General features: G+C 47.5%; 1 protein-coding gene across 8 annotated transcripts; it reads right to left on the bottom strand.

The window, feature by feature from the left end:
• Window positions 1-942: 942 nt before the first annotated feature.
• PAQR7 (progestin and adipoQ receptor family member 7) lies at window positions 943-12,853 on the bottom strand. 8 transcript variants are annotated; one of them, XM_006055422.4, is made up of 4 exons: window positions 12,099-12,849; window positions 7,658-7,753; window positions 5,770-5,858; window positions 943-3,055 (listed from the first exon to the last, which is right to left on the bottom strand). In XM_006055422.4, the coding sequence occupies exon 4, from the start codon at window positions 3,032-3,034 to the stop codon at window positions 1,982-1,984; it is 1,053 nt and encodes a 350-aa protein (XP_006055484.4). In that variant the 5' UTR covers window positions 3,035-3,055; window positions 5,770-5,858; window positions 7,658-7,753; window positions 12,099-12,849; the 3' UTR covers window positions 943-1,981. The 8 variants fall into 8 exon arrangements, with proteins under 8 accessions (XP_006055484.4, XP_006055483.4, XP_044794035.2 ...); XM_006055421.4 differs by lacking the exon at window positions 12,099-12,849 and adding an exon at window positions 11,823-12,056; XM_044938100.2 differs by lacking the exon at window positions 12,099-12,849 and adding an exon at window positions 9,368-9,917.
• Between the last annotated feature and the right edge of the window lie 14,950 nt (window positions 12,854-27,803).

Genomic DNA, 27,803 nt, shown 5'->3' with positions numbered 1-27,803 from the left:
TTACATTTGTAATTCAAAACAAAAAACTAAACGTAACTAGGAAACCTCATGGGAAAGGATTTAGAAAACGTTAAGTAGAATGAAAACTAAAAATCTGGAGTCAAGAACTAGCTTTCAGTACTCACTGTGTGGCCTTGAATTTTAAAGAGGATCAAGCAAGGTTTGTGAAAGTACTTTGCAAATTCTGAAAGCCCCTCAGAAATGCACCTGGACTTCCCAGTTGGTGCAGTTGGTAAAGAATCTGCCTGCCAATGCAGGAGACACAAGAGATGGGGGTTCAATCCCTGGGTCAGGGAGATCCCCTGGAGAAAGAAATGGCAACCCAGTTCAGTATTCTTGCCTGGAAATCCAATGAACAGAGGAGCCTGGTGGGGTACAGTCCATGGGGTCACAAAGAGTAGGACATGACTGAGCAGCACACACACGCCTAGCATTGTTGTAAGTCCTCAGAAATACAAAAATGCTCGCACACATAACCACAGTCTCCACAGATAAAATATATGCACGACAGGATATTTTAGCAGTGGAGTGATATTCCTTATTCATTCAAGATTTTTTGCTTTTCTTACCTGTACTTCCTAATTTTCCTTCACTGTACATATATTGCCATTTATTGCTTATGTACTGGGGAAAAGGCAATACATAAAGATCTTCCTTGATTAAAAGACCAAGAAATGAAATATTTGTCAAATTATGTATTTTAAACATATTCTTTTAATGTCTAATATTTATTTAGTAATAAAACTGCCTCACCTTTCCTATCAAAAAAAAGTTCCCATATACAGTAAATAAGGCCCACCCCAAGGCAAAGATAAAACAGGATCTCCTCCCTTTGCCCACCCCCAAGCTCCCCCTGAAAACCTCCTCCAACACAATGAGCAGGCCCAAGGGGTGCACCGGGGCCCTCTCTCCAGGATAGGAGACAAGAAGCAAGGAGGAAACTGTTGGCACAGTCATTTTATTGCATCCAGGACATCAGAGTCCAGACCACCCCTGATTTCAGCTCCAGTGACTCCTCCTTCCATCCCTCTTGGCCTTTGAACAGGTTTTTCCCTCTGCCTGGAATACATTTCCTCTTCTCCATCTGTAAACTCTTATTCACCCTTCTCAACCCAAGATCCTGAGGGTCCCAGGCAGCACTAATTATTCCCTCCTCAGTGTTTCCCCTGACAGTTCATTCGATAGTAAAGCCTTTACCATCCTGCATTAATCCACAGGGCCCCATCAATAGCCTGTCTCTGAGTAGAGGCCCAAGAAACACTGAATGGATAAACACTGAGCTGTGAACGAGGGACCCAGGAAAGATGGGAACAGATTGAGTGGGACACAGAGTCCAGTGATAGGAGGGTGGAGCTCACTGGGACAGTGACTGAGAGCTGTGGGGCACTGGATGGGATCCATTTCCACCTGGCACAATCTTCAACCTTTGGGGGTTCTCTGGAGCACCCAAACTCCAAGCTGGAGTTCAAGGAACCTTAAAGTCCTGCACACAACAGAGAGCTGTCCTTTCCCAAGGGGATCTGGGTAGAGGGCACTGCTGATGCTTCCCCTGTCCCTCAGCTCAGATCTGACTCTAACCTAAATCCCAACTTCACCCCCTCCCAGATAATCTGGAAGCCCCAAGTCAGGGTCTTGGCCCCAGCTGATCCCCCATCCTCACCCCTAAGTGAGAGAGGCAGTGAGGGGAGGCAAAACCAGGGTGGCCCACATCTTTCTCTTTCTCTTTCCCTCTCCCAGGGCAGGCAGCTGGGGCAGGCCCAAGAGTAGACCCCAGCATCTCCAGCCAATCCTCAAATCCAAGGACTGGCCAGTGCTGCCCTTGGCAGCCGAGGAATGCACAGAGAATCACCGCGGGCCAGACAAAAACACCTTTACCAGGACTTGTTCCCATCTGGAGCCAAAGTTCCCATCTATTCCCATCTGTTCCCATCCGGACCTTTGGGCCCCCACTATACTTCCCTCCCTACCAGCTGCCACCCCTTCACTGAGTCTTCCGATCAAGATCAAGTTTGCGCCGTACCAGCTGGCTCAGGAGGAATGCGGTGAGGATGCTGCTGCCTACGGTGAGCAAGAAGAGGCCGGAGAAGTTGTGGGGCCAGCGGGTGTGCAGAGGCTCATAGATGGACCGCCGGGCCTCATAGTCCAGCGCCACGGCCTCCAGCTGGGCCAGCGTGCACAGTACCAAAAAGACATGGAAGAGCTGGTGGCCCTGCCCGAAGACATGGCAGCTGCCAGGGAACCAGCGCTCAGGCATGAAGGCAGAGAAGAAAGCCGCAGCCAACAGAAAGAAGACCACCTGGCATTTGTGGTAGAGAAGAGCCGGGTCGTCTGTGGCAGGGTCGGGGGACACAAGAATGCGGTGAGCCACGGGGCTGATGTCCAATGCATAGGCCAGCGCGGAGGGTACCTCCTGGCAAGTGCGGCCCAGCAGGCCAGGCTTCTGGATGTACTTGTTGTAGCAGGAGCCAGTGCAGGAAAGCCAAGCAAGAAAGGCAGCCGTGGGCAGGAAGATGGTCTGCACTTGGGCGTGCCAGGCAGGCTCAATGGCATAGTAGAAGTGTGCCAGGGCGCTGCCAAACTGGTACACGGCCACACCCACGTAGTCCAGGAAGAAGAAGCTGTAATGCCAGAACTCGGACTTGGCCTGCAGGAGGTGAGCCAAGGCACTGAGGGAGAGGTAGGTGAAGGAGGCGAGGACGATGATGAAGAGGGGCAGGGCATGCGGGTCTCCCCAGAAGTCCACGGTGCCCACAAAAATGGCGAGCCGCAGCAGCAGCACCAGGGCGGCCAGCAGGTGGGTCCAGACGTTCACCGCCTCGTTGTGCTGCTGGAACAGCGTGCGGAAGTAGAAGCGCCAGGTCCGATGCAGCGGCCGGTAGCCCACGTAGATGTACGGCTTCCAGAAGAGGGGCGGCACCTCCGCTCGATCCACGGTGAACACAGGCTCTGATGGCACAGACGGCTGAGGCTCCTGGTGGACCTGCCGCAGACTGGGCAGGAGGTGGCTGAGCTTCTGGGCCACGATTGTGGCCATGGCTGTGGGCTGGGCAGGGGGCTGGAAGAGAGAGGCCCGAGCAAAGTTAGGGAGCTGGTGTCCTCACCCTCCTGCCCCATGAGCAGCAACTGGGGGGGCTTTGCTGCCCAGTTCTTCCTCCGTCTTCCCTACCCACTTATCCCTACACTGAGTTAAAAAGGAGCAGAGTTGTCCTCAGAGAGAGCTCAGCTCTGACTCACGATTCTTTTGCTCCTTGATCTATCCCAAGGGCCTAGAATAGTGCCTGGCGTATAGAAGGTGCTCAATAAATGTTTGAGGCAGGTGTTACTTAAAGAGGCCACTATGTCAGCCAACTCCTTTCCAGTCCAGGCTCCATGCAGCAGCCCCCGTTGTTTTCTTCCCGTGTTCATGCTGCCGTCAGTGCTCACATGATGGCCACAATGTCCTTGCTAAGAACAGATTTGCTACCTCTACGTTTAGCTTCTTCCAAATGGCCTGGGTCTCCCACTAACCCTCATTACCCTACATGATCTGGTCCCTACTGCCTTTCCCAGCTTCAGTACTCAACCACAGCACACATCACACCCAGCCACAGCCTCATCAAGCCCCTGGACCTGCTGTTTCACATGTCTGTAGCTCTGGGTAAGCTGTTCCCTCCATCTGAGACATTTACCTCATCTTGCCTGTCTGGCAAGCTCCTAGTCATTCCTCAAAACCCATTTCTTCTGTGGTATTTTCCTGGGCTTCCCTGGCCCCCCAGTCCTCTGATGCTGACCCTTCTACTCGAATGCCCACTGTCCTTTGACCATTATAACACTTCTCATAGGCATTAAGTTGTTAATGCAAGCTCCTCCAGGGTAGGCTTATTTGTCTTATTATTTTGTGAACCCTTGGTGCTTCGCAGGTAGCTGGTGCTCATTTTCATTCATTTCATGCTTGTAGAATGAAAAATCAGCATAATAGCATCCTGATAATACTTCGTAGCCTTGAAGGCCCAACTCAAAAAGCCACTTTTCCCCCTGCAAGTCCCTAGTAACAACTGATCCTATAAAAACAGCCCTAGCCACATCCCTGCTGAAAAGTTCCTGCCTCCAGACCTTCCACACTGCTATCTGCAAATAAATCCAATCTAACCCCTCACCCTGCATTCAAGACCCCATGACCTGCTCCCACCCTCATTTCCACCTAACCCAAATGTGAGACCCTGTGCCAACTTCCTTTCCCTCTACTGAAATCCTTTAAGACCAGTACAAGCTGCCACCTCCTTAATGCCCCCTCACTTTCCCCTGTGGAAGATCTATAATGGATTATACAAGTTATCATTTTAAACATATTCATTCATTTATTCATTTAGCAAACACTTACTGAGCTCCTTCTCTGCCTCATGTCCTGTGCTGGGTCCCAGAGTGTGGGGTGGGAGGAAAGTGGAAAAGAATTTGATCCTTGCCTTCAGGAACTTCATAATATGGTAGAGGTTATAGAGAGGAAACCAAAGCATAGCAAATGCTTACACAGCATGTGCTATGTGCCAGACAGTGTCTTAAGCAATTTATGCATATTTGATTCATTTAATCAACACAACACCCTATGAGATAGGTACTATCATATGCCCATTTTTCAGACAAGGAAACTGAAGCACAGAGAAGTTGAGTACCCTGCCTAAGAAGCAGTAGAGGCATGATATAAATTCAGTTTGCAGTCTTTTTATTATTATTACTATTATTTTTTTTTTTTGACAGCACTGCACAGCATGTAGGATTTTAGTTCCCTAACGAGGGATCGAACCTGCAGCCCCTGCATTGGAAATGTGGAGTCTTAACCACTGGGCCACCAGGGAAGTCTCTCGGTTTGTAATTTTAACCACGTCCCAAAACTGCCCTCCGCAATCAAGGTGGCAAGTACTATTAATAATTTAATAATTATATACTGTTTTTGCCTGATATTAGTTGCTTAATTCAGGCTTATCATTACTCACCGTGCCATTCATTAAATCAAATATGTACTGATAAACTATCCAGACAACTAGCTAGACAGACAACTCCCCTCCCTCAAATTCTCCCCAAGAAGCTTAAAGGACGCAGCAACCAAACTTACTCTGTTCATCATTCATCAGATATTTACTTCAACTTCCTTTGCACCAGTCATTTTAAAATGCAAGAAATCTGGGCAAGATAAAGCACTCAAGTTCTCCGCCATCAGCAGCACCATGATCACCCCCAAAGCCCCAGTAATTCGCACATAGTCCAAGCAAACACAGGGTGCTTGTTGTGCAAAGGCAACATCAAGCCACCCCCAGCCCACACTCCACCTCACCCACAGCCTGATTTGCATCCCTTAGTTCTTCCTGCATTACATTATGGAGTCAGCTCTGGCCTTTGACCTTTCCCAGCCTGGTAGGGAAGTAGGAGTTAAATAAGTCATTACACCACTGCGTGGGAGGTGCTACAACAGGGGAGTACAAGAGTCTTCTACTTTATATTCCAAGATGGCCTGGCAGATTTAGGAATCAGACCCTGCTGATGAACCAATTCATCAGCAAGACCTTGCTAATGACAGTCATGGGGCCACTTCTGTGCAGAGCACAAGAACCCCCCAGCCCACTTGCTGGTTGAATCCACTTGCCAGAATTGGATTTCTTCTCTTCCCCGAGAGACAGGTCTTTAACCTCAACAGTCTGGCCTCCACCCTTGTCTACAGCTTTGTCTTCCCAACTCAGAACCTCAGGGAACCAGAAAAGGCCTCTGAAAGCATCTCATGCAGTTCCTTTGTTTTACCTTGAGAAAACAGGAGCCCAGAGACAGGAAGGCTTTCCCGAGAGTTGTCCAGTTCAGCTAGCTTTCCATTCCACCATGAGGAGAAAGGCCTGGGAATGATGACATGCAACAGTGCCTTAGTTCCTGGCTCCCTAAAATCTGTTGCATCCAGTTCAATGCTCCATCCCCACTCTTAGAACTTCCGAAGTCCTAAGAACATATTAAAAGATCAGAGAAGGCCTGCACCAAAGAAGCCTGCTTCACTTTGTTGAACCTATTGGATTGGCCAAAAACTTCGTTCAGGTTTTCCATACGATGTTATTGGGAAAACCCAAATACTTTTTGAACAGCTCAATACATTTGCCAAGCTTACATGACCAAGGATTTCCTTTCCCAGTAATGATTATAAAGCTAGCTGAAATGTAGTAAGAGTTTACGATATGCTCACTCATAGCCTGGTGGCTCAGCTGGTAAAGAATCTGCCTGTATTGCGGGAGACCTGGGTTCGATCCCTGGGTTGGAAAGATCCCCTGGAGAAGGGAACAGCTACCCACTCCAGTATTCTGGCCTGGAGAATTCCATGGACTGTATAGTCCATGGGGTCACAAAGAGTCAGACACGACTGAGCGACTTTCACTTTCACTTTCTCACTCATAGCCTTGTTGCAACTCTCATAACTAGCCTGTAAGGTAGGTAGAGAGAGGTGAAGCCAGGATCTGGACCCAGCTCTGTGACTGCAGAGCCCAGATACTCTCAGCCACTCCTGTTGCCTTGCTTCCTGTCACAGCCAACCACATCCCACAGAACCACTTTGGAAAACACTGTTCTAAAGCAGGTGACCAGGTCATTTCCTGCAAATTGCTTCCTTAGGCTTCTAGCAACTGACTTGCATCCAAGGACCTCAGTCTCACCCAGTTACCAGCTCCCTACTCTCTGTACCAGTGAAGCCTGGCTCACAGCCACCTCCTCAGCAGGGGATAGCTCACTCCCTGTCCTCCTCCTCCCCCACACATAGTGGACTTTGAGCGCAGAACCCAGACATCAGATCCTGGGATGACAGAGGTCTAGTTGCCCTGTTTCCTTTAGACCTCAGCCAGCAGCCCAGTTCCATGTGAACAGCTCTATTTTCAGAATTGGTTCCCATCTCCTGACTCCATGAAAGGGGCCCTGGATCCAGGGGAAAGAAGCAGGGGCAGGAGTTTAGCATGACCAGAAGGATGAGGGCAGACATCCAGAGGGCAGGCTCAAGGCATCCTCTGAGTAGTTTGCCCACCCCAGTCTTGTTCCAGGCATCCCACCCCAGTCCAGTACCTCCAGGGCCACCTTCATGGCCCTCCTCCACGCTCAGTCGCTTCAGCATGTCCAGCTCTTTACAACCCCATGGATTGTAGCCCGCCAGGGTCCTCTGTCCATGGGATTCTCCAGGCAAGAATACTGGAGTGGGTTGCCATGCCCTTCTCCAGGGGACCTTCCCGACCCAGGGATCGAACATTGGAAAGCAGGTTCTTTACCACTAACACCACCTGGGAAGCCCCAGGGCCCCCCTCCAAGTCTCCCTAATTGCACTAGTTACCTAAGGGTTTCTCTTGAACACTAGGGCTGATGACTTCTGCTATAGAACAGAAAAAATTTGCCAGATGCCAGGCACTGGATGGCACTTCCACAGGTGAGGGTCACTAGGGGTGGGGCTTCCAGGGGCTGTAGGTGTCTTGTGTGATGTCACCAGAGGGTGGGGCTAAAGACCACCTCCACCCTCCACCCTCCCCTCTATTACCACTACTACCTTGGTCAAATCCAGGCTAAACTCTGCCCCCACTAGCCAGGCCTCAGCTATAGAAGGAAGCTCGTGGTTAACCTCTGCATGAAATATTTGGGGAGACTGAGAGCTAGCTGAAATGTTGTGACTTACCCAAGATCACACGGCAAGGCAGGCAAAGCTGGGCTGAGACCAAATGTCCAGGGCCTGGTTGATGGATATCAGGCAAACTTGACTGGCTTCTGTCCCCTACTCAGTAGGAATCAGAATGGAAGGAAGTTAGGAATCAAGGAGAAAGCAGACACTATAAAGGCTCATGAAGCAGATGGACTTCAGATTCAGACAAACCAAGTTGACTTCTGCTTCCATAACACACTAGCTGTGTGATCTAAGACAAGTGACTTACCGTCTCTAATCCTCAGCCCCCTCATGGGAATTTTAACATTTTCTACCTCATAGACTGCTACAAATATGAAATCTATGAGAACAGTTTTAGCACAGTTTAGGGATTCAGTAAATTATTCCTATTATTAGTATCAATTATTAATAGTAGTAGTATTTGAAATATTCTTAGCCTGAATATTAGTATTTAAAACATTCCCAAGTTGACAAGTTTGCTTTGGGTTCTCTAAAAAAATCTCAGTGCTCTTTTAGGCCTCAATATCTGGTTCCACTGGGTTTGGAGGCCTTACAAAATTATCTGTATCTCTTTAAACATTTACCTTCCTCTGAGGGTACATTTAGGGACCAGGACAATATGGCTGGAGTTTGGACTTCTGGGGACACTGACCTTATTTAATAATTAAAGTGTTCTTAGCAAAGGCCATTCAGAGTAACCTCTCTGGATTCACAGACCCCTGAAGATTTGCACTTGCCCATTGACCCAAGAGAAGTGAAATCCCCAGAGAAAAGGGCTTCGGTCCCAGCTGCCCCAGAAGCCCCATCCCTGAGCAGGAGGGTAAAGGTGGAAGACTGTGCTAGCCGGTAACATGTGGCCTGTCTTGCAGGTTTGGGAGCCTTCTGGTTTGACTGAACTTCAGAAGTGGGATCTCCATGGCCCAAGTGGGATGTCTTTTTGTCTTTTTGTTTTTAATTTAGTTTACTTTTTTTTGACTCTGCTGGATCTTCCTTGCTGCTTGCAGACTTTAGTTGCTGTGAATGGTGGTTACTCTCCAACGCAGGGTGCAGGCTTCTCGTTTCAGTGGCTTCTCGTGTTGCGGAACACAGGCTCTGGGGCACCCGGGCTCAGTGGTTGTGGTGCGTGGGCTTAATTACCCTGCAGCATGTGGTAATTTCCCCGACCAGGGATTGAACCTGTGTCCCCTGCATTGGCAGGTGGATTCTTAACCACTGGACCACCAGTGGGAAGTCTTCTGTCAGCCTGAGCATCATCTTCTTCTTCTCCCCTCCCACCTCCTCAGCTCTTCCAATTCACATTTCCCTTTTCTAAACTTAAGGTCAACCTCCTCACCTGCTTCCTCAACCAAAGCTTGCCACCCTCAAGTTCCCCTGGTCTCCCCCTGATACACACTGTCAGAGAGAGGCTCCTTAATATCTCTGGGGGCAAAACAGCAGGCCAGTTTGTGGGGATTAGGTGGTGAATGGGCTTCGGAGTGGGAGAGCCCTGGGTTGTACCAATCTCACAGATTTTACTCAATGAGTACTATACGCAGGGCATAGGGGTGCCGGGCTGGGAGCATATGGTGAACGAAGCAGACAGGCTGCCTGATGGGGCTCACCCACACAAATGAAATACCCCTGAGCCCAGGAAAATAAATAAATAAAGCCCAGAGAGAAGCCCCCTGGCTGGTAATCACGGAGAACTGCAGAGAGCTGCTGCTCCCAGGGAGGGCATCTGCTCACCTGTTTCTTCGGGCAGTTATTTCAAGACAAGCCAGGTCCTTGTTTTTATGCGAGGATGGGATTTCAGGTTTGGAACTTACCAGTTGTGTGACTTTGCTTCACCTCTCTGTACCTATCCATTTAAAAATCTGAGAATAATAATAGCTACCTCAAGAAAAACAAAGTCACAGATGCTGGATATTGGCTCTGGAACGGCTTTGGCTCCACCAGCTTTGTTGATTCTAGTCCTGACTCAGCTACTCAATCCTTGTGTGGCCCTGACAAGTCCCTTCTGTTCTTTGCCCTGTTTCTCCAAATGTCAAAGGACAGAATGCATTCTCTGGTGACTTCAAAGGGCCCTTTAGGCCCTGAGACATTCCAATAGTATTTGTTTTAGGCTTCAGTTCAGTTCAGTTCAGTTCTTACTTAGTGTCAGAAGCTGGAGCTTCAGCTGTGAACAGCGCACTTAAAACACCACCCTCAGGGAACTAATAGCCCAGTTAATTAACAGCTAAAGGGTAACACCTAAGGATATTCATACCGTGCCCTCTTGGAGCTTAACAGCCTTGTGTGTGTTAATCGCTCAGCTCAGTCGTCTCCAACTCTTTGCGACCCCATGGACTGTAGCCCACCAGGCTCCTTTGTCCGTAGGATTCTCCAGGCAAGAATACTGGAGTGGGTTGCCATTTCCTTCTCCATAACAGTCTTACTAAATAGCATCTATTATATTTGATTATAATTCTACTTCTTTTGCCTCCTTCCTGTCAAGCAAAATATTCATCTTTGCTTCTCTGGGCCCTGACAGTTCAGCACACTCTCTTAAAGACAACTTTATCTTGCCATGGAAGGCTGTTTAACCTCATCAGACAAAAACAATTAAGGCCAGGCCAGTGTTAACAACGCGGCTGTCAGAAGTAAACCCTTTTGAGAGGTCCTGACAAGGATAACACAATATGGCAGAACCTGAAATATTATTACTAAGACTAGGCACTAACAGTCATCATTTACAAGGGCTTTACACACATTTCACCTCTCCCTCTCAGCAACTCTTTGAACCTGTGGCTACGCTGGTGTCACAGCCCCAGAGGGAGGCAGGATGACAGAGCATGCCTATCTTACTCCAAACCCAGTGCTCTTGCCCTTCATCCACTGCGGTCAACTCCCAGGCACCCAGTGGGTGGCCACAGATTATACAAGCAAAGTTTTCATCCCTGGCTGGCTTCTTGATATCTCAGCAACTAGGTCACCTCCCTCAATGCAAACCAATTCGCCAGTTCCTCCCACTGAGTTTAAAGAAAAAGCTCCATGTGTTCCAAAACTGAACAGAAACCTCTTTTGTTTTTTGTAACTGCACTTTGGGCCTCCATTTGTAATGAACCGTGTGATCAGAATGAAATAAATCACTCTTAAAGGAATTCCTCTGTGGGTCTCAGACTCACAACTGCTCTGAGGACAGGGAAACACCTGCTGGAGGAAAGTAGGCCCAGGTGAGCTAGCTACAATTGCCCAGGACATGGGGACAGAAAAGGGACCTGAGTTTATCACTGACCAGTTTCCCTACTGACCTCTTGGCAGGGGAACTAAGCTGGGGAAAAGCAGCCTCTCACTAAGGGGCCCCGTGGTGGTATAAGCCCCAAGATGGGAGGCTGGGTCCCTCTCCAGTGTCACGGACATCCACCTAGGAGCAGCCAGGCCCTGAAAATATACCACACTCAACTCCCCAGTCTTGGTCTGACCAGACCTCTCACTCCTGCCAGGCTTAGTTGGGTAGTGGTGGGCGGATGCTCCAGGGAAACCTCTGGTTTCCCTATAGGTCCTCAAAGCCTATAGTCTCGAGACAAGTGCGTCCCTCAACGAGTGGGGGGAATCCCTCATGGTCTCCTGACACCAAAGGAGCCCCGATCTCAACGGACCTACGCTCCTTTGGAGTGAGAGCCCCTCTGAGCCCCATGCCGTGCTCTTCCACTGTTTCCGGTTTCCCAACTGGGAGTCCGTCACACCACCCAGTTCCAGGTACTCACACCCCCTTTCACCCCCAGAATCTCCCTAGATTCCCCCTTCCGTGGGAGGAGCGTGGTCCGTGCCCATCGTCCTCCGACACTGCGGTCCTCCCCGGGGCCAGCTCGCCCCACCGCCCGCCTCCCTCACAGGCGTGCTCCTCCTTGAGGCTCTGAAGGCCCGGGCCTCCAGCCTCCTCCCGCTCCTCCAGGAGAGGCTCCCCTTCCAGCTCCGCTCCTCCTAATCCAGTCTCTCCGCAGCGGCGCCCCCTCCAGCTGATTCACAGTCAGCCTCCCGCTCCAGCGGGAGATGCTCCCTCTCTGCCGGCGCGGTCCTGTGGGTCTTCCCTACCTCCCCACGTGCCTGTCCCCGCCCGCCACCCCCCCAAACCAAGACACCCAACCCCGAGTTTCGGATGCACCCTGCGCCCCGCCCGGCCCCGCTGCCCAACACCCCCAGCTCTCCGGCAGCCGGGTACCTGCGGCCGAGCCGAGCTGCGAGAAGCTGCCCTCGGCATCCAGGCATCCGGAGCGCAGATAAAAGGGGGCGGCCGGGCGGAGGCCCCGCCCCGAGTCGAGGGAGGACTGGTCGCAGACTCTGGGTTCGGGGCTCAGGACCCTGCCGCCGCCGCCTGCCCAGGCCTGGGTGATCCCGCCCGCCCACCGAGCCGGCCTGGCCGGGCGCCAGCAGCACCTCCACCACCCCCCACCCCCGCGCCCACGTGTTGCACACGGGGGCAAGAGGGGTCACCCACACCGGCGACGACAGCCTGGCGAGGTCCTGCGTCTTTGGGGCCGAGGGAAACTCGGAGGCCGAGAAAGCAGAAGTTGCTGCTCAGCTGAGGAGTCGCTCCCACTTCCGGCGACTTGAGCCTCAAGCTCCGGAGTCTGGACCTGGCTAACCCGAGAGGGAGGCGGCGAGTTGGAGCTGGATCACCTGAATTTTCCAGTGGGAGCCCGCAGCCCAGCCCTGAAGCCACGTAAACCCACACAGCCCACCTCACTAGGCTGCTTCTGGTCAGATACGCCTGATCTTCCCCCATCTTCACCTCGCTGCCTGGGGAGCTCCACCCCAACCCTGCACCTCTGTCTTATAAGTCCCCACCTAAAGCGCTGTCTTCCGGCAGCTTTCCCTAACCTACCCTGCCCAGCCCAAGACACACTATTTAGACTTCCATTAAAACACCTGCTTTGGAATTCCCTGGTAGTCCAGTGGTTAGGTCTCAGCGCTTTCACTGCTGAGGCCACGAGTTCAATCCCTGGTCACGGATCCAAGTTTCCACAGGCCTTTCCATGTGGCCAAACAAAAGCCCTCTTTCTACTCCCTGGTGTAACATCTCCCCGCAGGAGAGGGAGTACCTGAAGGGTAGGCTATCCCTGCCCCTAGTAGGCCCTTAGAAGATACTGGACCAACAATGGCAGGGCTTGTCCACTTCTCGGGTATGTAAAGATCTGGACCAGGCAGAGTGGGGAGAAACCCGGACCTGTCTTGGAAGCATCAGCCTGATGGATGGAACTGAGGGGAGACTGCCTCGGGGGGACACCCCCTGCCCTCAGGGAGCTCTGAGCCTATTCAGAGGGACAGTTGTGGGGCAAAGGCATGATACAGGATCCAAGTTCTAGTGCTACCGCAACTAACCATGTGATCTTGGGCAAGTTTCCTTGTTCTTGGTGGGCCTTAGCTTTATTACCTGTAAAACCGAGCTAATAATACCAACCTGACAGGGGTGTTAGGAGAAGTAAGTAAAACTAAAGTAGATATGAAAGTTGTTTGTCAGCTGCAATGTACTAGAGGAATGTACACTTCTCTTTTATAACAAAACCTGTATAATCATAATGTAATAGGATGAAATAAGTCTTTACTTCTACAGGTTCAGACAAGCACACAAGAATTACGTAAATCTCCATTGCTCTTATAGCTAGGAAAAGTGGCATAGAAAATCTGATCATTTAGAACAGGTAGGGTATAGCAAATGAAAACAAGTAAGGACATTATGGAGATTACATTCTACATGATGAAACATATTCTACCATAGTGAATAAAAACTTGAAAGGTGATTTGGATTCAGTTTCCATTTGTGGAACACCTGCTCTGTCCTGGACTTGTTTGTTTTGTGTTGTTTTTAATATCTCTTTATTTATCTATTTGGCTGCACCAGGTCTTAGCTGTGGCATGCTGGATCTTCGATCTTCTTTGCAGCATGCAGGTTCTTTAAGTTGTGGCATGTGGATTCTTTTTGTTGCATCCTGTAGGATCTTTAGGTGCAGCATATCAGGTCTAGTTTCCTGACCAGGGATCAAACCCTGGCCCCCTGCATTGGGAGCAATGAGTCTTCACCACTGGACCACTAGGGAAGTCCCTGGACTTGTTTTTAAAGCTATAGTTTATTAAGCTCTTGCCATGGGCAAAACTACCTCCTTTGATCCAGATAATCCTATTTACTCATTTCACAAATTGGGAAATTGAGGCTCAGAAAGGGGACATGAGACTGTTAAATTCTCTCATTTGGCCTCATGCATTCCTGCACATTGAATGTGTTGCTCCCCATTTTATGGCTAGAAAACATGAAGCCCAGTGAAGAGAAATGACATATCCCAGGTCTAATAACTCAGGGTGTATTTAAGGTCTGGGCAGGAGATGCAAGAGACGCGGGTTCAATCCCTGGGTCAGGAAGATCCCCTGGAGGACGGCATGGCAACCCACTCCAGTATTCTTGCCGGGAAAATCCCATGGACTGAGGAGCCTGGCGGGCTACAGGCCATGGGGTCGCAAAGAGTCAGACACGACTGAAGTGACTGAGCATGCACACACACACACACACACGTGCATCAGTGAACCTGTATTTGTGCTTGGGGGAGAAAAAGCACTTAACTGGGAAACTTGGCTTGGATACTTGACAGCTGAATGATAAAAATAATAAAAGTAGAAACAGCGATCAGTCATGACGCACTTGCCATGTGCAAAGCCCGCTAGACACGCTGTAAGCCCGTGACGGGGTGCTGTCGTTATCTCTGTTTGCAGATGAGGAAGCAGACTCGAGAGGATCCTACTTGCCCAAGGTCACCCAGCTGCCTAGTGGCAGACTTGGATCCAAGTCCAGCTCTTAGCTGCTACACAGTACTGGCATCAAAGAGTGGAGCTGTGGGGCCAGCACGCGTCCTGCCCCGCCCTCTGCTCCGACTCCTTCCAGCCCAGGGAGGGTGAGAGCAGCCCCAGGGCAGCCAAGGGCACCTCCCTTCCCTGCCCTCCCCTGGCTCAGGCCACCTGGTTGAGGCCCAGTGATTCCACTGCTCCAGGATCCCAGAGCTCCTATAAGCCTTTGAGTCCTGTCCCTGGAAAGGGAAACAGGTTATTCTATAACCTGTGCAACATCCACCTGCCTCCCAGGCGCCAGGCTCGGCCCTTGAAGGAACAGGAAGACTGGATTTTGGGGCAGGCCTAAGGAATCAAAGGCCTCAGAGGTCAGGCTGTGAGTGGGGAGGCCATCTGGAAGGGCTTCAGTGGACTCGAAGTAAAAGAAAGGATGAAGGGGGCGCCTGAGCTGTCTGAAACACAATCTCTCTTTTTTTTTTTTTTGATATTTATTTATTTATTTGGCTGTACTGGGTTTTAGTTGCGGCATGCAGGATCTAGTTCCTTGACCAGGGGTCGAACCTAGGCCCCCTGCATTGGAAGCGCAGAGTCTTAGCCAGTGGACCACGAGGGAAGTCCCTGAAACACATTCTTGTCTTTTCCCCCAAGCAAGTGCTTCTGTCCTCTGGAGGCAGCAAAGCCGTGAGGCACATGAGTGTGTTCTACCTGGGTTCACATCTTAGTTCTACCACTTACCAGCAAGTTATATATCTCCTTCACTCTAAAACAGGCTAATGATACCCACCATATAGGGTTGGCATGAGGATTAAATGAAATAATACATGTGACATGTTCACAGAGCCTGGCACAGAGGGACTGCTCGATAAAGGCCAACTATCAGTCTGTTTCAATTCTTTACTCCATCCCCTTGCAAATAGGTGAGAAAAATAAAAGAAAGTAAAGAAAAATTTGTGGTAAGCCCCAAGATTTTGAAATGGTTTGTTACACAGCATGGTTGAAGCTATTCCTGACTTGTACACATAGCAAAGCCAGAGTTCGAACCTGGGGAATCTGACTCAAGACCATAACCTCAACCATGCTTGGTGCATGGGGAGTGCAATGCAGGAGGGACTGGCTTCCTACAGAGATTCTCTGTGTCAAGGCCACTTGGGGTGACTCTTACAGTATAAGGAGTTTCTCCCCAAGCCCTGGGGAGGGGGAAGAACTTTCAAGGCAGAGGGAACAATATGTGCAAAGGCACAGAGGTGTGAGTGGCGGGGTAAGTTTAGTGGATGGAAAACTTTAAACATAGGGACCTGGTGGCAGCAGAGGACATTGGAAAGGTAGGGGTGTTGGTGATGCTAGAATGTAGGGAGTCAAGGCGGGGTGGCCTCAACCCTGAGGGCAGTGGGGAGACTGGAGTTAGAGAGAGGGTTTTTTCCTGGCGAGAGTTAGGTGGGATGGGATGGCTTTCTTCTCATTTCAAGCCTAGTGAGGTGGCTTCAGGAAGACCAGTCAGAGAGGTAGTGGGCTGGACTCTGTGGCTGGTCTCTAAGGATCCCAAGGGATCCTTAGTAGCAGCAGAGGAGGGGGCAGTGGGAGGAGGGAACTGCACTCGTACGTGAGCAGGTCATGGGTCTGTGCTGCCCCCGACCAGAACTGGGTCATAGGAGAGAGTCAGCCTGGGGCAGCCTTAGATCCTGCCCACAGAGTTCTCCAGAAATGGCCCAGTGCCTCAGCAGAAGGAGGCTGGAGGTGTCCTGAGATGTTGGGAACAGGGCAGGTTCACTGTAAGCAACTGGCTGGTGGATGCACTTTGTTCTCAGCAAGGGAAGCAAAGGATCACCAGGTGGGAGGCCCCGCAGTGACCATCCCATGTGGCAAACACAGGACTGGCTCAGGCCATATCTTCTTGGCCCACCAAGCTTTCAGCCTCAGCAGTGGCGGACTGTTCGGAACGTGTTGATCCCAGCCCCACTCCAAGCACCTGCCAAGTTTGCCTCTCCTTTCTGGCCTCAGGGCACTCTTAGAAGCTCTAGCTCAGCCTGCCAGCTGAGCTGCAGACTAGAAATGCAGGCAGCCAACACCCTGGGAGCAGCCCTCACCCACGGTGCGTCAGAGCTGTTGGAGAAAGCTCCAGCCTCCTGTCCAAGAAAAGACAGCTCCAAAGGGCACTGTCTGCAGGGCAGACCGGCAGACACCTCCTCCTTTGTGCTCTGCATCCTTTCTGGTCTCTCTGCCCACTCCCTCCCTTCACTTCCAGCAATCACCTCCCAAATAAACTATCTGCACTTAAGTCTCTGTTTCAGGCTCTGATTTGGGGGAAAACCAGACCAGGACTTCCAGGAAAGCAGACCCACCCACAGGAAGAAAGAGTCAGTTTTAAATCTCTGCCAAGCCTGGGGTTTTCCCTCTGGCTCAGCTGTTAAAGAATTCACTTGCTGGCAACCCACTCCAGTATTCTTGCCTGGAAAATCTCATGGACAGATGAGCCTGGTGGGCTAGTCTATGGCATCACAGAGTTGTACACAACTTAGCAACTGAGCAACAACAACACACAATCAGGCAGATTGTGATTTGGGAAAATAGTTCTTGATGGAAATGTGACATAAAATGAAGACTGAAGTGACCTAGCAATATGGAATACAGAGTTTTGTAAGAAATTAACGTTTGTGTATAGAATAATAATTGCAAATATTCAAACAATAAAGTCCATGGCTAAAAAAAAAAAAAAAAGAATTCACTTGCCAACGCAGGAGACTCCAGTTCGATCCCTGAGTCAGGAAGATCCCCCAGAGAAGAAAATCACAACCCAACTCCAGAATTCTTGCCTGGGAAATGCCATAAACAGAGGAGCCTGGCGGACCCCAATCCGTGTGGTCCCTAAAAAGTCAGATGCAATCAAATGACTATACAACAACAATAACAACAACAAGCCTGAAAGTGAAAGTGTTAGTTGCTCAGTCTTGTCAACTCTTCGCGACTTTATGGACTGTAGCCCGCCAGGCTCCTCTGTCCATGGAATTCTCCAGACAAGAATATTAGAGTGGGTAGCCTTTCCCTTCTCCAGGGGATCTGCCCAACCCAGGGGTTGAATCCAAGTCTAAGTCTCCTGCCTTGCAGGCAGATTCTTTACCATCTGAGCCACCAGGGAAGCCCAACAAACCTGGAAAGCAAGAAAACTAGCTCAAATTAGAGGGTTAAGTCAGATACTTCCTGATCCTATAACTTGCTGCAGGAAGGGGTGCAGCCTCATACGGCAGGCATAAAGGAGCCAGTCATGGTGCCACCCTGGCTCCTTTCCTATTCCAGACTCAAGCTGCCAACACATCCCCATCTCTTTGCCTTTGCACCGGATGTTCCTTCTGTCTGAAGCTCACTTTGCTCCAGACAGTACCTATTACTTAATTTCTGGGGCCCTGTACAAACAAAAATGCAGGGCTTTGTTCAAAACTTAAAAATTTCAAGATAGCAATAGCAGAGTATTAAATCAAGCATGGGACCCTTCAGAGCACAGAGCCCCATGTGACTACGTGGGTTCCATGGCCATGAATCTGGGCCTGGCTCCAAAAAGCTGAATGTCTGGCTGCCCCTTCCTTCACATCTCTACTTAAATGTCACCTTAGCAGCGGAGGCTTTCCCTGACCACTTATATCAACTGGCACCCAATCCTCAACGGCACCCCTATCCCACCCAGTACCTCTGATAATCCATCCTAGTCTCAATTTCCTTCTGGACACTCAGCATGCCTGCGGAAAATGCTATGTGGCATTTCAGGGAGCTCCAAGGAACTCTGGTCCTTTATATCTCAGCACAGAAAGAATTCCACGAAAAGCAAAGCGGTAGATCAGTGGTTTATTAGAATAGGATGCTTATGAGGCTTACGAGTGGGCAAGTGCTGCACATGGAGCACTTGGTGGGCTACCGTTTTACAATCAAAGGACAAGTGGGGAGGGGAAAAGACCACCTTCTTCCTCATTCTTGAACAGATATCACCCTTCCATCATCAGCACCTTCTCCAGGTTGGGCAGGGGAATTCTCTTGTCCCTACAGGGTCAAGCCAGGACTGTCATGGCACAATGGAAAAGTAGTTCCAGGTCTCAGTACAATGAGAGTCTTTGCTTTGAAATGTCACTTTCCATAGTTATTGTGTGTGTGTGTATGCAGAGAGCATGTCCAAGGGGTCATTAACTTAGCTGAGCTCACTGGGCAGGATGTGGGTCTCATGCCGCCATCTTTATTGTCTGGGGGCATGTCTCATGCTTCCGCTGCATGCACTTTATGTCAAGTAACCTGCTGGGTTTTGTGGTTAAGTAATCATTAACTTCTGCAATTGATTTCCTATTTTATTGTTGTCTTTTCCATTAGACTGTAAGCTCCAGGGACTTTGAATTTGAGTAAGCTCTGGGAGTTTGTGATGGACAGGGAAGCCTGGGGTGCTGCAGTCCGTGGGGTCACAAAAAGTCAGACATGACTGAGCAACTGAACTGAACTGAATCATTAACTTTCTTTCTTGAGTAATCATTAACTTACAGGGGTCTCCCACACCTTCTTCTTCTTCTTTTTTTTCACTTAAAGTTCTCTAGTGGGATTAACTATTTCATTACCTACTTTGCCCCTTTACTCTGTCCCTATCATTGCCATACTGATGACCCCAGAGTCACCCGTCCTTCCTGGTCCCTGCTATTTCCAAACTGGAAGAGTTCCTAACACATAGTAGGTGCTCAACAGAGGTTAATGGAGTGGAGGGAGGGAGAAAAAGAGGGAAGAAGGGGAAAGGAAAGATGTCTTCATTGTGGAGCAAGCCTGGGCTGGGAGAGCGGTCTGAAGTTGTGACTCAACTCTTTCAAATTACTGAAACTATTTCATGACTTATGTGATCGGAAACTTTTAAAATCTGAGTGCGTCCAGTGAAGTCATGGAATCTGCTCTTGGCTTCAACCAAGGGACAAGACGACCCAGCTGCAGAAAGTGTCTTCACAGGCAGTGGGGGCAAAAGACAAAGATGTTTTCTTCAGTACAACATTTGCCTGTGTGCAAGGATTTTTGTAAGTTGAAGTTCCTAGAAGCAGAATTATCAGATCAAAGGGGATTGTGATAGTTATCACTAAAGTACACTTTTTCGCATTGGACTAATTTACACTTCCACCAACTGAGTGTGAGTCAAATCTTTTGATGTTTGCCAAAGTGCTACACGCAAATGGAATCTCGCTTTTCTTTTGCTTCACATTTCTCCTATTATGAGTGAGGCTGAATATCCATTAAAACACACTGTGATACTGTGATTTATTACAAGAAATACATTTGATCTTTGGCCCCGTTTCTGACATAGAGCTTCTGAAATCCTTGTCATGTCCTAAGTGATGCGGGCACTACGAGCATCTCTTGTTCTAATATTTGTCTTTGACCCTGTTCCTAACACAGGGTTTCTAAAACCCTGTAGCAAGTTAATCAGACCCAAGGAAGGGGTTATTGGAAACGCTGACCCATAGCTGGTTGGTCAGAAGCACAGGTGATAACCTAAGCTTGTGACTGGCATCTGAAATGGGAGAGAGGGGTTGTCTCGTGGGACTGAGTTCTTAAACCTGTGGGAGCTGATGCTGTTTCTGGGTAGAGAGTATCAGAACTGAGTTGAATTCTCAGAAGCCTTGCTGGGTCTGAGAATCATCCAGTGTTGTGTGGGAGTTCGCCCCTCCCCCAACTCATATAGACATTGGGTTGGGTCCAGGAATCCAAAAGACACTTTTAATTTTATTTATGTATTTATTTGTGGCTGTGCTGGGTCTTCATTGCTGTGCAAGGGCTTTCTCTTGTTGCAGCGAGTGGGGGCTGCTCTCTGGTTGCGGTGCATGGCCTTCTCATCGTGGTGGCTTCTCTTGTTTCAGGGCACAGGCTCCAGGCACATGGGCTTCAGTAGCAGCACGCTGGCTCTATAGTTTCGGCACACAGCCTCAGTTGCCCCAAGGCATGGGGGATCTTCCTGGACCAGGGATCAAACGTGTGTCCCCTGTATAAGCAAATGGATTCCTAACCACTGAACCATCAGAGAAGAACCAAAAGACACTTTTAAAAGAGAAACAATTCACCCCAAATCCCCTCCTTTAACACTCTGACTTTAACTTCCTGAAGTTTACAGCCGATTTTCTGACATCTTTTTCATAGTTTTAGACAAGACAGAATTCAGTGTTCTACTTTTTAGTTTCATTTATCTTTTTCAACAAATATTTATCCTAGTTATAAATATTTATATTAGTCAGGATGAGTTAGGTTTGCTGCAGTAACAACAACACTACCTTAGCAGTTTAAAGCAGATTGTATTTCTTGCTCATTCTACATGTCCATTGTCAGTGTCTCTATTCCTTGTCATCCTCACTCCAGGGCCAGGCTGATGGAGCAGCTTTGAGGTGCATCCAGCCACCTCTGCAGAGGTTAAAGTATGGAAGGTTGCCCACTGGCTATTAAAGTTTCTGCTCAGGAGTGACATATAGCACATTCTTTCATGTTTCATTGGTTAAAGCAAGTCACATGGCCACAACTAACTTCAGCGGGTAAGGAAGTGCAGTAGGAAAAGAAACAAATATTTGGTGGTCAGCATGAGTTGCTACCACATGCAGCATCTAGTCTGTGTCTGGCTATCCACTCAGTCTCAGGAAGAGGGAGATGAATTCAGTGTTGTTCCTATACTCAACATTCTCCATGGTCAGAGTGATACTTCTGGGAGAAACACACAAAAACCACTTTTAATAATCCCAGAGTATCTCATTGGTAGAACAGACCATAATGTGCTTAATCATTTATCAAAAGCCTACTCAGAATATTTGTATTTTCCTTTCTTTCTCCTTTGCTTTCAGCATTAAAATAACAACCTAAGTATCGATGGATGAATGGATAAAGAAAATGTGGCATATATCTATATACAGATACACATACACACACAGCATGGCATGCTATTTAGCCATAAAAAGGAATGAAGTCTTGCCATCTGCAACAATATGAATGGACCTTAAGGTGTTATGCTCAGTAAAATAAGTCAGACAGAGAAAGACAAATACTGTATGATCTCACTTATGTGAACAACAACAAACAACAACAACCAAAAAAAAAAAAAAACAAGCTCATAGATACAGAGAAAAGAGTGGTGGTTGTCAGAAATAGGCAGTAGGGAATGGATGAAATGGGTGAATCAGGTCAAAAGGTACAAACATCTGGGTACGAAATAAATTACTCATCAGTTCAGTTCAGTCGCTCAGTCGTGTCCGACTCTTTGCAACCCCACGAATCGCAGCACGCCAGGCCTCCCTGTCCATCACCAACTCCCGGAGTTCACTCAGACTCACATCCATCAAGTCAGTGATGCCATCCAGCCATCTCATCCTCTGTCGTCCCCTTCTCCTCCTGCCCCCAATCCCTCCCAGCATCAGAGTCTTTTCCAATGAGTCAACTCTTGGCATGAGGTGGCCAAAGTACTGGAGTTTCAGCTTTAGCATCATTCCTTCTAAAGAAATCCCAGGGCTGATCTCCTTCAGAATGGACTGCTTGGATCTCCTTGCAGTCCAAGGGACTCTCAAGAGTCTTCTCTAACACTACAGTTCAAAAGCATCAAGTCTTTGGCACTCAGCCTTCTTCACAGTCCAACTCTCACATCCATACATGACCACAGGAAAAACCATAGCCTTGACTAGATGGACCTTTGTTGGCAAAGTAATGTCTCTGCTTTTGAATATGCTATCTAGGTTGGACATAACTTTTCTTCCAAGGAGTAAGCGTGTTTTAATTTCATGGCTGCAGTCACCATCTGCAGTGATTTTAGAGCCCAAAAAAATAAAGTCTGACACTGTTTCCACTGTTTCCCCATCTATTTCCCATGAAGTGGTGGGACCGGATGCCATGATCTTCGTTTTCTGAATGTTGAGCTTTAAGCCGACTTTTTCACTCATAGGGATATAATATATCCTGGAGTGCTGCAGTCCATGGGGTCGCAAAGAGTCAGACACAACGAAGCGACTGAACTTGACTGAACTGATATAATATAGAGCATGGTGACTATAGTTAGTAATAACGTATTGTCTATTTGAAAGTTGCCAAAAGAAAAAATCTTTAAAAATTCTCATCTTAAGAAAAAAAATGTAGGCTATGTATTGTGACAGATGTTAACTAGACTTGTGATGATCAGTTTACAATATATGCAAATGTTGAATCATTATGTTGTATGCCTAAAACTAATATAATATTAGATGTCAATAATACCTCAATAAAAAATAAATAAAGTAACATTGCACATAATCACATCAAAGTAAATAAACATTGAGGAATAAAAATAGTTCAAGCTTGAAAATATGTGGGTTATTTTCAAATATCTTTTGATATTCATTTCTAACATAATTCCACAGTGATAAGAGAACAGACTCTGTATGATTTCAATACTTTTAGACCATGAGATTTTTGCACCTTATTTTATGTCCCTGGAATGTTCCAGTGTCTCCTAGTTTATAATCTATGGGAACTTTTTATCCTACTGTTGTGTGAAAATTGTATAAATCTTATTTATGTTGAATTGGTTCATAGTGCTTTTCAGGTCTACTATATCCTTCTACTTCTCTGTATACTCATTCTATTAATGAGTGTTAAGAGTTTTTGAGAATTTGATGTTGAAACTCCAACTAAAAATCTTAATTTATCTACTTAAAAAATAATTGCAGTATATAGTGGAACTATATGTAAACTTGTTCTATAAAAATAAAATTAAAAGATCTGTTCAGACTCTCCAAAAAAGAAAAAAAGAAGACTATTTTAAAGGAGAGTCTAAATAAAACCATATTTTCTGTTCTCAACAATAAATAGAAATTATCATGAAAAAAATAGTGCAAGACTTGTACAATGAAATCTATAAAATATTGCTGAAAGAGATTTTAAAAGATATAAATATATGGGAAGACAATCTATGTTCATGGATTGGAAGACTCAATATTGTTAAGACCACAGTTCTCCCCAAATTGATCTATATATTCACTTCAATCCCTGTCAAACTCCCAGAAAACATTTTTTATTTTTTTGCAGAAATTGGCAAGCTGATCCTCATCCAACCTCCAAAACTGTTCCTAAAATATGAAAATACATTGAACACAAAATAAGTGAAACAATTCTGAAAAAGAAGAATGAAGTAGAGGATTTATACTTCATGATTTAAAAATATAGTATCAAACCACATAACCAAAACACCGTGGTACTGGCATAACAACAGATATATAGATCAATGGAATAGCATTGAGAGTTCTGAAATAAACTCTTACATTTATGATAACTAACTAAAAAGAAGATAAATCAAGACTGGGAGAAAAATATTCCTAAATATCATGTATCTGCTCAAGAACTTGTATCTAGGATATATAAAGGACTCTTACAACTAATAAAACAATAGATAATTCAATTTTTAAATGGGCAAAGTGTTTGAATATGTATTTCACCAAAGAGGATTTACCAATGGCCAGTAATCACTTCACACCCACTAGAACGGCTATAATTTAAAAGAAAGAAAACAACAAGTGTCAAGGATGAGAAGTAATTGGAACACTGTTCATACACTACTGATGGGAATGTAGAAATGATCCAGCCACTTTGGTAAACAATGTGGCAGTTCCTCAAAGAATTTCATGTGGAGCTACCTACATATGACCTAGCAATTCCATTCCTAGGAGTCTACCTGAAAGAACCGAAAACACACGTCCACACAAAGACTTGGTGCTCAGGACACGTTTAATTTTCCTACTTGGAACTAAGAGACCTCAGGTATCTTTTACAAACTAGCAAAGTCTTGCAGGGCCCTTCAGAAATAGGAGCATTTCACAGCTAGAGAAACAGGCTATGTCCAAAAGTACTGAAAACACATGTCCACACAAAGACTTATGTGGAAATGGGAATTTCCAAAGACAAATGGGAATTACCTGGTGGCCCAGTGCTCAAGACTCAGCGCTTTCACTGCTGAGGGTAAGGGTTCAGTCCCTGGTCAGTGAAGTAAGATCCTGCAAGCCCTACAGCCTGGCCAAAAGAAGGAAAGAAAAGAGAAGCGAGAGAGAGAGAGAGAAAAGACTTATACATAAATGTTCAAAGAAGCATTTTCCCAAAGTGGAAACAACCCAAACATCTGTTGATGATGAGATAAGTAAAATGTGGTATATCTATACAATAGAATATCATTTAGCCATAAAAAAGAATGAAGGCCTGATACACAGTACAACATGGATGAACCTCAGAAACGCTGTACTCAGTCAAAGAAGCCAGATGCCAAAAACACACACTGCATGATTCCATTTACATGACGTGTCCAGATAAGGCAAATCTCTAAGACAGAAAGCAGATTAGTGGTTTCCAGGGCTGAGGGTGGGAATTGGTGTGAGAGATCTCTTTAGGATGATTGAATAGCCTAAAATTAGATTGTGATGATGATTGTACAACTCTGTAAACTCGCTAAACCATTGAATTATACGCTTAAAAGAGGTACATTTTATGGGACGTAAATTATGTCTCAATAAAACTTAAAAATAATGTGACAATTAACCTCTAAACAACAAATTAATTTTTCTTTAATTTTCTCAGTGTGAGAGATCATTTTTCAGCCTGCTACCTGACCTCCTGAGGTTGTTTCAGACTTTGTGCTCAGGACATATTTAATTTTTCTGCTTGGAAATAAGACAACTCAGATCTTTTATACAAACTGGCAAAGTCTTGCAGGGCCCTTTAAAATCAGGGGCATTTCACAGCTAGAAAAACTGAGGTTCAGAGAAATAAAGGCTCTTCCCATGGCGGCATAGAAACTTGGCAACAGCTCCATCAATGACCAGCAGAAGACTGATTTCATAATACAAACGCCAGTCACTGAACAACCGATCTGGCTTCAGCCTGGCACAGGCAGCCCCATCGTGTGTTCTTGCCAGCGCCTCTTTAATCTTTCTGAAGATCTTGCCCCAGCCTGAGATGCTTCTCTAGCCTTTACCTCTCGGGTGTACAAGAACAGTCTCAACTTCTGGGTCCCCCAAAGTCCAGTCCTGTTGTCCATTAACATTATCATGTTCTTTTGGGTCCAAAGCGTCCCCTCTCTGATAAGTCAGAGGAGGAGATAGAAGTAGTAGAGATATTCTCTGTCTAGTGTGGTTGTGATTGGGGTTTAGTGCTTCCAAGCAGCTGGTACCCAAATGCAGATCCTGTCCTTACAGGGTGGTTTTGTGGGTTCCCAAGAGACAGCCCTACCAAAGCTTCATGCTGCATTCCACGCAGGGTGGTGGCCCTGTCCACCACCTTCGAACCCCCCCTCTTCTGTTTCTGCACCCCCCTGCACCTCTCCACTGTGGGTGCCTCGCCCTGGGAGGAAGCGCCCCTGGGCAGGGTCACAGCCACCTTCCTTTCCACTTTCCACCCACAGAAACAATTATGCTTCCCTACCATCTGGGCAAGAGCAGCCTAGCCCCAGAGGAACTGGGATGCGGAGCTGCTGGGCCCTCTCCATATATCAGGCAAGATCTTTGAGCTTTACAGAAACGACATGGTAAGCATTTCACACCCCCTGCTCAGCTTCATAAGCTAAGTAAACTAAGACGGAGAAAGAGCAAACAGATCCAGAATTAGAACCCAAGTTTGCCTGACACCAAAATCATTTTCTTTCTTCCACACCAAAGTTCCTATTGGCCAGACTGAGGTCACTGCCATCATTAACAGTAAATATTTAATGAGTACTTGGTGGTGAGACAAGTCAGACCACATGGTTTAGTCAGACTGGAAGCCCAGAGTAGGGCAAAGAACAGCAGCAGGAGGGGGAGAGGTTTGCTCAGCTGAAATCTGGCCTGAGGCCCAGGTCCACGCATCCAGAGTAGATCTGGATTGAAAAAATAAATATCACCGTGTAATCTGCAACCTAGGGACCCAGGGACAGGAGGGGGAGGTGATATTAATCAAGGCCAAAACAGTGGTTTCCAAACTTTGCTGCAATGGAATCACCCAGGGATTTTTGAAAAAAAAAAAAAAAAAAAAAAAAAAATTCCGATGACTGGACCCCACCCCCAGACATTCTAATTGAATTGATATGAGAAGCAATTAGGGCAACAGGATGTTCAAATGGGTTGTAAAGTTGGTGGCAGGGACAGGATATGTGGGGTGGAGTGGCAGGGGCAACTGGAGGTCTCTCCGGAGCAAGTGGCAATATTATGGCCTCAAGGCCTGGGGTTCTAGGGCAGGGCCCAGGGCACTGGGCTGGCCCAAAGTGGCCCTTGGGAAAGATTAGCTGGAGGACTCTGGGAGGGAGGGAAGGAACAAAAGAGAAAAGAAGCAAAAATGCAGTCAGAGAACTGAGTTTGAGTCCATAAACTTTCTGTGTGACCTCAGACAAATTGCTTCCCCTCTCTGGGCCTTAGTGTCTCCGTCTTGAAAAGGTGGGGATTGAACTTGATGGTGGCTAAGGGTCCCTCAGGCTCCAGCGTTGGAGGACGCTCCAGACCCCGGCAGGCTGGAGCTAGTGTGAGATAAGCCCGGATAGAGTCCCAATCTGCAGATCTTAGAGGATGCTGCTGCATACTAGGCTGGGCCTGGGCAGGTACGAGGTCCATGAGAGAGGTCCTCCACGGCCCCTCCCTGGACTCCCTGACAACTCCATCAGGCTGCTAGAGGTGGTTCATGGAAATTTCCTCTCAGCCCCTCTAGCTCAGGGAACGTGGCTCAGTGTCAAATGGAAATTTCCACTCTCCCTCTGACAGCTGGTGGGAGACATGTGCATTGGAGCTGGAGACACAGAGAGGTCACGGCAATAACGGTGGGGGGAGGGACACACCCGGTTATAGGCCACGGGGGCTTCGTCAGTGGCCCAGGCGTCTTCCGTCAACAGGTGTTTATGGAGTAACTCACCTACAGCATTCACCATACTGCCAAAGAATGTTCAAACGCCCACACAACTGCACTCATCTCACACGCTAGCAAAGTAGTGCTCAAAATTCTCCAAACTAGGCTTCAACAGTACATGAACCAAGAATTTCCAGATGTTCGAGCTGGATTTAGAAAAGGCAGAGAAACCAGAGAGCAAATCGCCAACATCCATTCAATCATAGAAAAAGCTAGAGAATTCCAGAAAAACATCTACTGCTGCTTCATTGACTGTGTTAAAGCCATTGACTGTGTGAATCACAACAAACTGTGGAAAATTCTTAAAGAGATGGGAATACCAGACCACCTTACCTGCCTCCTGAGAAACCTGTATGCAGGTCAAGAAGCAACAGTTAGAACTAGACACGGAACAATGGACTGGTTCCAAATTGGGAAAGGAGTATGTCAAGGCTGTATATTGTCACCCTGCTTCAGTTCAGTCAGTTCAGTCGCTCAGTCATGTCCGACTCTTTGCTACCCCATG

The sequence above is a fragment of the Bubalus bubalis genome, chromosome 2 (assembly GCF_019923935.1).
Source record: "Bubalus bubalis isolate 160015118507 breed Murrah chromosome 2, NDDB_SH_1, whole genome shotgun sequence".
NCBI classification, from domain to species: domain Eukaryota; kingdom Metazoa; phylum Chordata; class Mammalia; order Artiodactyla; family Bovidae; genus Bubalus; species Bubalus bubalis.
This window is presented reverse-complemented; position numbering and strand designations above follow the sequence as displayed.